At 45.6% G+C, this 13,518-nt stretch overlaps 2 protein-coding genes across 3 annotated transcripts in view; one reads left to right on the forward strand and one right to left on the reverse strand.

Annotated features, from left to right (window-relative positions):
• Positions 1 to 13,518, reverse strand: part of STX6 (syntaxin 6) — a 176,168-nt gene that overhangs the window by 55,724 nt on the left and 106,926 nt on the right. The gene's annotated exons all lie outside the window — the stretch shown is intronic.
• The window catches only part of LOC115099860 (uncharacterized protein KIAA1614-like), a 57,978-nt gene that overhangs the window by 14,373 nt on the left and 30,087 nt on the right, over positions 1 to 13,518 (forward strand). For both annotated transcript variants that reach the window (XM_029617754.1, XM_029617756.1), the window contains exon 4: positions 4,954 to 5,112. In XM_029617754.1, coding sequence (XP_029473614.1) covers positions 4,954 to 5,112 — 159 coding nt within the window. The remainder of the gene's footprint in view (positions 1 to 4,953; positions 5,113 to 13,518) is intronic.

Consider the following 13,518-nt stretch of genomic DNA (forward strand, 5'->3'; position numbering starts at 1 on the left):
TCATAGGGGAGCTGTTCCATCCCCTTTATCATTTTGGTTGCCCTTCTCTGTACCTTCTCCATCGCAACTATATCTTTTTTGAGATGCGGCGACCAGAATTGTACACAGTATTCAAGGTGTGGACTCACCATGGAGTGATATAGAGGCATTATGACATTTTCCGTTTTATTAACCATTCCCTTTCTAATAATTCCTAACATTGTTTGCTTTTTTTGACTGCTGCAGCACACTGAGCCGACGATTTTAAAGTATTATCCACTGATACCTAGATTTTTTTCTGGGGTGGTAGTTCCTAATATGGAACCTAACATCGTGTAACTACAGCAAGGGTTATTTTTCCCTATATGCAACACCTTGCGCTTGTCCACATTAAATTTCATCTGCCATTTGGATGCCCAATCTTCCAGTCTTGCAAGGTCCTCCTGTAATGTATCACAGTCCGCTTGTGATTTAACTACTCTGAATAATTTTGTATCATCCGCAAATTTGATAACGTCACTCGTCGTATTCCTTTCCAGATCATTTATAAATATATTGAAAAGCACCGGTCCAAGTACAGATCCCTGAGGCACTCCACTGTTTACCCTTTTCCACTGAGATAATTGACCATTTAATGCTACTCTCTGTTTCTTGTCTTTTAACCAGTTTGTAATCCATGAAAGGACATCGCCTCCTATCCCATGACTTTTTAGTTTTCTTAGAAGCCTCTCATGAGGGACTTTGTCAAATGCCTTCTGAAAATCCAAATACACTACATCTACCAGTTCACCTTTATCCACATGTTTATTAACCCCTTCAAAAAAATGAAGCAGATTTGTTAGGCAAGACTTCCCTTGGGTAAATCCATGCTGACTGTGTTCCATTAAACCATGTCTTTCTATATGCTCTACGATTTTGATCTTGAGAATAGTTTCCACTTGAGAATAGTTTCCACTATTTTTCCCGGCCTTTCCCCTCACTTCCTCACAACTAGGGATCCTCTGTGCTTCTCCCGGACTTTCTTCAATTCTGTTACTGGTTTTGTCTCCACTGAGACCATTCCATGAATCCACCGCCTTTTTTTGCAATTAAATATTTTTTGGTGTTGCTCCAGAGTTTGTCCCGGGGAGTCTCATACCAGTAGGAACTGTAGCTGAAACTGAAGTTAGATGAATTGCTCATGTATTACAAGCTATCCCCAACGCTGTACCTGGATATCTAGTGGCCCCAGGCAAGCTTTTAGCCTTAAAATCTCCCCATGGCCCTTTCCACGGCCTAAGCCATTTCCTCCTTCCCTCCTCCAGGGCCCCTTCCTGGGTCCTCGCCCTCTTGCCCCTCCCAACCGGCCAATGACTTCTTCCCGGGTCTCTCTCCCATAGTCCTTTCAAGGACCTCCCCCCCTTCCCTCCTCCCCCACACACATCTCTTTTGGCTGGTTTATGGCCTGGCTGTGGTACAACAATAGGAAGGGAATTCAGCCTATGGTCTGTGAGCCTGCATGCAGTGACCCCGCCCCTTGTACGAGTATCCTTGGTAACAGGAGGAGGGAATGGAGCTGCTGCCGGGCCTGCGTGTGTGCACTGCCTCACAGGCCCCAGGCTGAGTTTCGTTCCCTTTGCTCTGGGGCAGTCAGCTCTTCGAACTGGCGGGCTTCCATCCCTTATTTCTTCTTCTTGGGTCTCCTGTGCTGGCCACTCATTTAGGCAGAATTTAGTCCGCAGTCAGCACATACAATTTTCGGGTCCTCTTTTTGTCTAGGCCCCTGCAGCTACCCAGATTTGCCCCCGCTTGTGTCCGGCTCTGACTAGTCTCATGTTCAGGGATGGCTCCCTCTCGAACAGGGTTGACCTGCAGTGGCCATTGAGAGCAGGGAAGCGTGAACTGCCACTTTCTGTGCTGTACCTGTTCTGTGGATGCGCGGAGGACTTTGGTTTCCATGACCATTCACAAGTACTGGAATTCTCTAATAATGCTGAGGCTGACGGAGGCTTCAGAATTTCCTCTGGATGGAAATCATAAGAATTACTCAACAGTAACACCTACTGGCCAGAATCGAGGCACACACATGCCGAGTTTTGGGGGTGCTGGGAGGTGGAAGAGCATGGTCTGAGGTCATCGGTCAATGGTTGTCATTGTGACGGCTGTACTGAATAGGGGTTAGAAAAGGGAAAAACCTCTGGAGAGCTGGAAACGAAGGGTCATGGTGCCATCACCCCAGTAAAAGCTGCTTCAGACTGAGCTGACAGGTGGTACAAAGACTTTTATTCTAAATTGCATTTGGCTGTTCGCGGGCTCCTCCCATGAATGGCCAGGCCTTCTCCCTCATGCCAGGATGCTGCTGGACTGTCTCATATTCCAGTGCAGCGGTCCGCCTGATATGGCAAGACACCACTGGAGATCTTCGTGGCAGGATGCCACCAACACAGGCCTGTCCTGCTTTCCCTAGGGCGTGTGTGCGCCCGACGCCCCTATTCTTAAAGGGCCAGCAGTGGAAAACTTTGCAGGCGCCCTCCGATGACAATACAATCCCTGGCCTATATAAGGTCACTGCAGACATCCCTCCAATGCCTCAGCAATAGGTCCACTACAGTAGTAGAGCAAGTTGCCTCAGCGTGTTCCTGGTTTTCGTCTTCATCCTCGTCCTGTGGTCAGTCTTCAGTTCTTCATCAGTTCCTCGTCTTGTGGTCAGTCTTCAGTTCTTCAATGTCTTCTGTGTGACTGGCTGCCCGCCTGCACTGGTCCTTGCCTCCCTGTCTGCCTATCCATCCCACCTTCCCTCAGATGGATTTCTAGTTCCTTCGGCTTGCCTGACTCTTGACTTTGCCTGAACTCCACCTGCCACTGACCTCACTGCCTGACTCACGACCACGTCTGAACGCTGCCTGCCTCGATCTATGCCTGAACCCAGTCTGCCTCGGGCCCTGGCCTGTGACCTGACCATCTCTCCAGACATCCAGCTCATCAGCAGAAGCCCCTGCCTAAGACTTGCTCAACCTAAGGGGAACGAGGGCTCTGCCACAGCCAGCAACGCCTGCCGATGGTGGGGACCTGCAGGATGCACCAACTCCAGCTTGGCCCAAGGGTCCACGCCCACAACATAATCTGAGGGAATCCTTTAGGTTTCTTGGAAAAATGTCATAGCAGAAATAAGAGTTTACAGAATAATGCTGGCCATGAATGCTAGGAAAATTAATTTGGGCTTATTTATCCTAGCAGTATCTGGCCACTTTCTAGCGCTAGTGTATAACGGGAGTGTAAATGCTGCCCCTGGGCCTCTCAGCACTGATAAAGGATATTTATTGATTTATAAATTTATAAACCACCTTTCCCAATCAGGCTCCAAAGCAATGTAAGTTAAAACATAAATAACAGACACGTGTAACAAAACACAAAAAAAAAACCAGTCAATGAGTTTAAAAGCTTTGGGGCAATATTCAGCCACTGAGCAGCTTGGCTGCTTAGCTGGATAAACATATCTGGTTAAATAGCGGTCCTGCCACTGAATATATCCAGCTATCTTAAAGTTAGCAGTATATGTACTTTAGGACAGGTCAGCAGCACAACCAGAGTTAGCCGCATAAGTTAACCCCCTAACTCCAAATATCGGAGATAGCCAGCTAACTTATGTGGCTAAGCTAGCTCCTCCCTGAAATGCCTCCCACCCTCACCCAGAATGCCCTCAACTTATGCAGCTAAATATTAGCTGGGTAAGTCTCTCAATATGCTGGATTTGCCATTTACATGGATAACCTTTCAGTTATCTAACTGGCTTTTGAATATCAACCTCTGTATTTAACAAATGTATTACCTGCATACCTCCGATAGTGTTCGTGGTGGTGTAGAAACACAGTGCATAATAAAAACAAAATATGAAATCATACATAGCAGCACAAGTATGAGAGAGAGCGTCTGTTTTGATCAAATTCTGAAAAGCTGAGTAATCATTTGCAAGTCTTAATATCTAATGCCAGGCGCCTTCTAGGACAGGTTTGTAGTACAGGTGGCTGGTGGTTGGTATAATACTGTCCCTTGGTTGGTGGTCACAGCTTCCCTACAGTGCTGGCATTTGAAAGAAGTTTCTGGCACTGTCTCGGGGTGGAGCATGGCCTCCAGTTCTGATGTGACCAAGGGAAGGGCACTGCCCCTTAGAGCTGCACTTTGCAAACCTGTCCCATTTGACCCCCACAGTCAGGATAACCACAATGAATGTCTGAGGTAGATTTGTGTAGACTGAGTGACTAGTGCATGCCAATCTATTTTATATAGCATCATTGCGTATGTCCTGAAAACCCGACTGGCCGTGGGGTCAGAGGGACAGGTTGGAAAGGGCTACCTTGCATGGTGTTAGGAGGCGCCCTCTGGTGCACGTGGTGTCCATGTTATTGCATAAAGGATATCTTCTGCTTTCAGGTAAGGGGAAGGCAGCAGGCACTGTTCTTGTGGCAGGAAATCCTCTGGTGATTTAGGGGTAAAGAGAAGTGTCGCAGAGATTGTCCTTGCTACAGAATACTCTTTGGTGATGTAGGTGAAAGGAGAGGCAGCACAGGCTGTCCATGTTACTGGCCAAAATAAGTGCGGTAGGGCTTGGCTTTTGGCCTGCTGGAGGTGTTGGGCGCATGTTGGAGAATGAGTGTATGTGGTGGAAAGGGAGGTGCAGACTGCAACGGGTGCGAGCCTTCGGGCTCTGTGTCAAGGTGCCTTCCAGGGTGGAAAGGGATATGAGATGGGCCTAGTCCTTTGGGCTCCTTGTGTAATTGAGGGTCAGTAGTGAGATCAGATAGACACTGCCCCTTGGTTTCTTATTGGGTGGAGCACAGCACAGGCCTGCAGGACAGAGAGGAAGCTCTCAGATGCTGCTTTCTGCAGTGCTACCCTTTGTCATTGTTAAACCTCTTCTAATCTCTGACATGCTTTTCTCTTATCCCCTCCCTCTCCTGTCTCCCCTCCCCTCCCTCCCTTCCCTACTGGCCTCAGGGCTTTTGTTCCCCAGCAGGAGCTTGTGCTGAGTACCAGGCATGAGCAGGCAAAGCAGCTGCTGCAGAGAGCTCGTATGAAGGCCCGCACAAGCCCTCTCCGAGCCAGCCACCATATTTTGCCATCTGCTGCTGGCATCTCTCCGGAATCAGAGGGACGGTAAGGGCAGTGTTTCAGGTGTGGGGTCAGATCTTGGATTGCCAGGAGGGGGGAAACAAAGGTGGTGAAGGCTAATATAATTTAATTACACAGCTTACCATGATTGTTTTTTTTACTTGTTTTACCATGAACTCATAGGCATGTGAACATTAGACATCATGCATGTTGTTATGATAGAATATAACATAAGCATATCTATGAAGCATTTGTATCATGCATTCATGCTCATGACTGTTAGCCATGAACCAATCATACACGCAGCTCATGTATACGCACATGCCATGTGCAAAGCTTGAGGCCAGTGTACTAAGGTTTGCTTGCAAAAGCACATACAAGTGATAAAAGTGCCCTTTCTGTGAGAAGGCTTGGCATGCACGTGCTGATGTGATATCACGTTCTGGAAAGATCATTAGCTGTGAATGCAGGCATAAACTGTTTTGGGGGAGATGTAGTTAAGTTTTTGCTATAAAATCCTGGACTCGTTTGCATGCCATAAACGTTGCCCATTGGTGTACACGATAAATGTGCATTTCTGCATGTACTTGGGCAATGTTCATTGCACTTTATACATTTGGGCCTTCCAGTATTGCATAGCTGGGGAATTTTTCCCAGCAACAAATAAAACTTGCGTTTTTGTCATCTTGTCGCACCAATAGGGTCATAAACTGGTCTCATCATCGATAGCAACTGTAGATTTGACCACGGGGTATTCTGATTTAGCTGATTGCTTCCAGAGCCTGCATTAAATCATGCTGAATAAGCCTCTGAGCCAGAATTACTTTTCCAGGCGACTCCATCAACACAGCATACTCATATCTGCTCTTCACTTTATTTTTACTCCCACTCTAAAGATCTTTGGGACTTTAGTCTTCCTTTTTTTCTGTTAAAACAATGTGAGCAGAATGCTTTAGGAAATGAACCAAAAATCTCGTCCTGGTATGAAATTCACCTCTGATGCAGCCTTCTGATACACAACTGGATGGGACCTGATTATCCAGCAGACTCGTAACTGAGCAGAAATAGTGAAGTCCATAATTTCAGCTAACGGACTAATTATCTTTAGTGGTATAAGCTAAAGGCAGGGCTAAAAAAATGGATAGGAAAACAAAGTTTGAAAAATATATTTTCTTTCTTTCTTTAACCCCTTCCCTTCCCCCTCAAGCTTCTACCCATTCTTCTCTTTTCTTCCCCCTTTTTCTCTCACCTCTTTCCTCTCCCCCTGATACCTTGCACCACTGGGGTCACTGAAGCCCCTTACTGTGCATGCACTGTGACTGTCTAGCCAGAAGATAGCTTTGAATTTTATGGTTTATGATGGCAGTAATACCCCAGTACAGTACAAATTTCCCATCATAGAAGATTTTGTGTGTATCTGCGTGCAGGGCAATCGGGATGGGTGAGCAAGATGGGTAACCACCTGGGGGTGCCAGGCTCAGGGGAGGCCTCAATGCATCTTGTCAGTGGATGGGGTGCTGGGGTTCCATGTCACCACTGCCACTACGGCAGTAGTAGGAGCTCCTTTAATTCCTTGCATGATTCCTAGTGTGCGGCTGCATCATCGAAGGGAAACGCTACCCTCCCACCATCTACTGGCTGCAGCTTCAGAGGGCCCTCCTCTCTCATGCTTCTACTCCCGGACTATACCCGGGTCAGCAGTTAGCCTGGAAACAGGCCTGTCTGTGCATATATAGACAGAGAAACAAAGTAGTAAAAAGGGCGCTCAAATACTGTGCGACTCAAATTGTCACATGAAATAGTCATATCATGAAGGTTTTTCTATCATAATACACGTGATGATTTGAGTTGCACATTTACTACTCTTTTTCTCTGTTTATTTTGTATAGATTTAGAAATAAATTGGTCCAGTTTACTGCATATATCCATGAAATTGGAACTTCCATGATGATCTCTTTATCTGAATTAGGACAACGTGAGCAGCAGTATTTGGGGATTTTGTTTCTGATTATTTTTTGATGTTTTTTATTGCTCCGCTATGTTTCATTATTATATATCGTGTTTTGTTGATGTGCCTAAATTGTTTCTAAATTGGAAACTGCTTTGGGTTCCCTTTTTTTAGGAGAGGAAAGCAGTTTATGCTGAAACAGAAATTGTGCTTGGTATTCTCTTGGCGATGAACATTTGCAACAGCAGTGACAGTCTGTCTACAATTCTATCCAGTACATGTGGTTGGAAATCTTCTTTAGAAATTGCTTCATTATAGTTGTTCAGCAGTAACAGAAAGATGATGAACAATCCCAGTCTCAGCCCTGGAAGCTCCTCAGGCTCTAGGGTAGTTGAACAGGAGTCTTTTATTTGCACGAAGCACTTTCCACTATGGTCCCACTCAGTCAGTTGGCTCGTTACCTGATCATCCATAGAACTCTCTTGGATTATCTCCTTGATTCCAATACAGCATCAAATAGCTGTTCTGAGCTGAATGTATTCCAGAGATCCCAGATGATGATGATCTCATTTTTAACAAGCATCTTCTCTTGCCAAAGCAGGTAAGAGCTGTGAAGTCTGCTTAGTTATGTAACCCTCTTTCCAAACCTGGATACATGTGGGAGTTGCTGGGGCTCATGAGGATTCCTGCAGCAGGAGGGAAGTCTTGCTGAGGGCCCGTAGGCTATGGACACCCTCTTATGGTCTTGAACAAATAACAATAATAATAATGAAGAATGGACCTGAGGGTAGACTACATTTTTTTCAAAATGGCCGATATTTGGAGGTGAAGCAGGAAGGAGATAGTAATACAGAGTGGACCTAAGAGGAAACTATATCTATTCAAAATGGCCGAATTTTGGAGGCGGAGTAAGAAGGAGATTAGCGCATCTGAAAAGCCCGGACCTGGTTGTGCACCGGGATCATTTAGAGCATTGGACTTTTCTATTTTCTTCTTATATGGAAGCTTGAAAAATTTGTTTAGATCAAATGTGTGACGTTTTGTGATACTTTTGGTGGAAAATCTTGGTGAGGTTGAATTTATAGTGTGTGGAGAGTTATGATGATATTTTTGACTAATGAGACGACGACTTGTTTGAAGACTGTGGGTGGTGATCCCTCACTTCCGTTAGAGGGATAAAAGATGTCACAGTGCCGCCATGTTTTGAATTTGCGGGTCTGAAATCAAACCGCGACAGAGAGAATGGATGCAGAATAGCCAGTCAAAAGACATTTGCTGAAGGAACGCTGAAGGAATGGATTGGAAATCTCGCTGATGGATACAAGTAAAGTTTTTTTGTACATTTTAACAAAATTTAAAATCTTAAAAAATTAACAAAACAGAGTGGATTTCTAATAAAGTGACTCTTCACCATAATTGAGTTTGATATACAAACTCGGAGAGTGAGGATCCCACATTCCATGATATTAAGATAAAGGATTGATGCTTAAATGGCTATTTGAAATTGCAAGAAATATATACCGGTTAAACCATTGATCATCATTTCTTGAACAAATAACTCCACACCAGATAGCGTTGTTCCAAAATGGCGTAATGTGTTGCATAGTAATCGACTGGTAAGGAGTGCATTTTCTTCCGGCGACCTCTGTAAAATAAAAGTGAAGGATCCCTTAAAGACTGGCAGGGGCCTCCCTTGATTCGAGGTACCCTGGAATCCCCTCGGGACCTGCTTCTTCTTGTGATTCTCCTCCTCCTCCTCCTAGTGATGGAGGATGGACAGAGCAGAACCCTGGCCAAGCTGTGTGTGGCGGCATCATTTTGTTTGATTCTGCTATTGCTTTTTGTTTGGTGTGGGGATGATTAACTGCTCCTCCCCCAACAAACTTCTCCATTCAGTAGTGCTTTATCTCTACTGCTGCTTATTTTGTCTTGTGAGTTGCTGGAGTTTTACATTTTTTGTCTAGGTGGTATTATCTTTGCTAGTTATTATTTCAATTCCCTGTTGGTTTTTAAGAGAAATGCGGGGCTGTACCTAGCAGACTTGTGGGCGAGATGTGTAATCAGGTGCACAGCGCAGGGTATTGAACCACGGAAATACTAAAATCTAGGTAGAGCTAGAAATGAAAAGAGAGGCCTCCCCTCTCCCTCCCATCCCTAGAGTGTTTCCTTCTTAAGCAGTTCTTCCAAGGACTTAGGTTAAGTGAATAATCTAGGACCTAAATACCAATCTCACAACTTGTTTGTTAATCACTATTAACAAAATGTCCTTTATTTAGTGCACGAATTGTCCCAAGGCCTTTCATTTGGACAATTTAAGGATTATTTAATTTGCCTTCAACTGTCTGCCGTGAAAAAGAAACAAATTCACCTAAAAGAGAAATGAGCCAGGTTTCAGAAATCCTCCCCTTCCTTGCAGCATCCAGAATATCTCTCCCAACTCCCACGGAGGAGTCGAAAAGCAGCGGGCCCTGGTAGAACAAGACCTGTGACTCTGAGACACCCAATTTCCCCATCTTTGAAGCATCCTGTGTATCTACCCTGACTCCATCCAGGATTCAGAAACCCTGGAACAATTGGATAACAGTAGGCTCTGGCAGAATAAGGCCTGTGATGGGAGACACCCTCACTCCCCACTGGAAAATGAAGAAGCCCCAGCAATAGAATAGGAAGTGATGTCTGAAAAGGTAGTCACCCAGTGCACCCAGAAACCCTCCAACAGGATCAAATGTCATAAAAGAAAGCTTCTTATGCTGGGAGACTGAGTCATCAGAGGAACCAATTTGGGAACTCGCTTTGATGGGGACACAACAGTTAAATGCCTTCCAGGATCCTCGGCCAGTAGGAATACCAACCCAGAGAGTCAAAGCAATTATGGAAGAAAGTCGGGACTCGGATATCAATGTTATCATCCATCTGGGGACTAATGACTTCCAAAATCTAGGGAAGAAGATTAGACACATGGCAAAGACTATTGCCTTTTCAGAAGTATTACCTGGTCATGGAAAAGGAGTCGAAAGGCTATGCCATATGGATAATTTCAATGCCTGGCTCAAAACCTGGTGTAAAGAAAGTGGTTATGGATACATTGGAGCAGTAAAAGGTTATAAGGTAGAGATGGCCTACATTTGTAGCTCTCAACAAAATAAATAGTTGAAGTTTGTTTGAGTTAATTCACATATGGGTAGTTAGGTGATCGGAGCAGTCTGGTATTTGCATTGGATTTATATCTACGTTTGTCTATGGCAGGAAAGAGGATGCTAAGTGAGAAATTCAGATCATACATTGTCAGGCATTTAAACTAGAGAGTGGAGGTAGCAGGAGATGTGCAGTAAAACTGGCAGATCACCCCAAGAAATACAGAAAGTGGGAAGAGAAAGTAACAAAATCAGTTAGTTCCAAAAAAAGGTGACTAGGAATAGTGGCTGGAAAGCTATGACCACAAAGGCTCATAGTCTGGGCAATAAAATCCCAGACCTGCAGGCCCTAATGGTGGAGGCAGACTTGGACACTGTGGCTGTTACGGAGACATGGATCACTGATTCTCATGATTGGGATATGGCCATTCTGGGCTATAACTAGTTTAGGAAGGTCAGAAAAGGTAGAGGAGTAGCTCTTTATGGAAAAAAAAAAAAAACTTTATCCAAGAAACTAAATAGCAAACATTTCAGACAACATCCATTTGTAGCTATTTTTGCTACAAAAGCTTTGCTGGGCCAGAATATGGTTCTGTGCAATACTTTAACATGTATTTCCCACAAAATTACACATTTCAAAGCGCATCTATTTAAAAGATCACAATCCAAAATATCATCTTCCATTTATATGATCTCCAGATCTCAAGCCCACTTCTCTGCTAGTGTACCTTAAATACCATATTTGCTTGTCTCATGCATAAATTTCTGTATCTTAGATATGGATACTTGTTTTTTTGCCAGTAAGAGCAATAATCTCTGAAAGGCACCATTAACAATATTCCCTGCTCCCTGGTGTAGTATCTTCCCCATATGGATTTCATTTGTAAATATGTTAGATAATTCATCCTATTAAAATGTAAATTTTCCATGCAGTATTCAAATGAATGTATAGCACCATTCTGCAGATCAATAGAAGGTAATACATTCGCCACACCCGGGATGCAAAGGGATTGAAATTTTCTATTGGTAGACCCTGGTACAAACAAAAAGACAACTTGTTGTGGTCCTGCCCGCGAGCCGCAGGCAGTCCCCCACCTACCTTCTTCCAGCTCTACGCGGCCAGCCAGGCTGCTGCCGACGCCATCCTCTGCGGCCCGGAGGCCGCGGCTCTGCGTGGCAGGACTGAACCGCCCGATGTTCCTCCTCGCAGCTGGAGCCGCTGCCGGGGTCCTCGAACGGCAGGGAAGCTGTCCTTGCTTGTGCCTGCCTTCTCTTCCACTTTCTCGGCAGGGAGCCACTTCTCGGGCCTCCCATGCGGCAGGGACGCCGCCAGTGTGTTTGCCTCTTCCAGCTCTTTCTAGGCGCGGGCGCGCACCTCCCTTCGAGATTTAAAGGGCCAGCGGCGGGAAAAGCCCCGTGGCCCTTTGGAGTGACGTTATCAATCTGTTCCACTTCAGCCGTATAAAAGGACCTTGCTGCTGTTCCTTAGGGCCTTTGGATCGGGTTTGCACAGTGTCTGTGATCTTCCTGCCGATCCAGGTCTTCCGTGGTCTTCCTGTGCCTTGATGGATCTTCGTTCCGTGTTCTTCATGTTCCTGAATTTTGTCATCTTGATGTCCCTGGTCTCATCCCTCATTGGAGCTCCCTCGTCGCCTGTCTTCTGTTCCTGATATTCCAGATGTTCCATGTCCAGATGTCCCAAGTCCTGAGGTGCCATGTTCCATGTTCCTGATGTCCAATGTTCCTGTCTTGACTTCGTCCGTCTCATCTTCAGCTCTTCGTCCAGTTCCCAGGTCCCTCGTCTGTCCACCTCTCTTGGTGTGCCATGTCGTGGTCCATGACCAGCCCATGGGAGGGCTGTGTAGGGCGCTTCATGGTACAAGGCCTTCTCATCTGCAGCGCAAACCTCTGGGAGACATTTGTTTCTATGCCTTACTTCCGAGAATCCTGTCCTGGTCTTCGGAGTCCCTTGTGCTTGCTTCCGTCCATGCCTAAGATTCTGCCAAAACCTGCTCCGCTCCAGTGTGGTCCGCAACCAGCCACAGGCGGCTGTGTAGGGCATGTCCCGGTGCAGGCCTCTACTGAATCTTCGTCATGTTCCAGTCTCAAGTTCCACGTCTTTGCCTGGAGTCTGCTTCGCGTACAGCGTGGTCCGCAACCAGCCATGGGCGGCTGAGTAGGCGTGCTGCGATGCAGTTCTCACCCAGTATTCTGAATCCTTGCCTGAAACTTCTGAGCAACCTGAATCCTAGTCCGAGTCTCCTGAGTATCCAAGTCTTCGTCTGAGTCTCCTGAGTATCCAAGTCTTTGAGTCTCCTGAGTATTCAAGTCTTCGTCTGAATCCCCTGAGTATCCTGAGTCTTCGTCTAAGTCTTTATGTTCCTACCCTCAGCCTCCATCTGGCCTCATGCACTCGTTGTTCCCAAGCGGTGGGTCTGGAAGGGCTATCGAGTAGCATTGCGTTGCTGGATCTCATTGGTGCGTGTAGGTCCAATGGAGGTCTGAGCCTGCCTAGTTCCTATTCCGGATTATCCTCGCCTTGTCTTCAGTCCAGCCTTGCTCTTGCTCCACCCATGCTCGTACCAGCTCACCTCTCGCAGTGTGTCTTGGGGCTCCTCCCTGAGCCACGCCGTGACCCAAGGGCTCACATCCTACCTCAGATGGGAGGATGTGAGCCCGGGCCTGAGGGCGTGCTCCGCAACACACCTGCCAACTAAGACCCAAGTGCTCCCTGATTTTTCTCCAGACCTTCCTCATTTCATTGCACTGACCAAAAATGATTGTGCTTTAAAAGATGGTAGCTCTTTATCTTAGCATGGAGTATGTAGGTCGGGTTAAGAGGCCTCAACAATTCACTTTCCAGGACAGCAATTGACCTATCCTACCTAACCAATCCCTTAGCTTAGAACTATCATTGAGCAAGCAATATTATAGTAATATAAATCAGCAAAACCCATCTCACCATCTTCTTTGGGAGTAATCAAAGTTGAAGATTTCAACCTTGCTCTATGCCCCTTCCAAAATAATTTGGGAAATATCTGTTGCAATAGTCATAGATCTCTACTCGGAATTGTGAAAGGGACCATTTGCAATTTATACAAAATTTTTGGCACTAATACCGTTTTTACAAGTACTAAGTGGCCCAACTGTTTAACTTTTGTTTAAATTCCTTATGTAAAGGTTTAAAATTAAAGTTATACCACTGCTTAGGGTTCCTATGTACCTTAATGCCAAATACTTTATAGTTTCAGTTGCCCAACTCAAGGGAAAGTTTGGCCAATTAGCCAGTAGATTTCCCGTAATATCCATAGCTTCTGACTTAATTAAATTTAACTTTAAGCCAGAGAAGCTTCCAAAGATTGAAATACA

Source organism: Rhinatrema bivittatum, chromosome 10 (assembly GCF_901001135.1).
Source record: "Rhinatrema bivittatum chromosome 10, aRhiBiv1.1, whole genome shotgun sequence".
NCBI lineage: Eukaryota > Metazoa > Chordata > Amphibia > Gymnophiona > Rhinatrematidae > Rhinatrema > Rhinatrema bivittatum.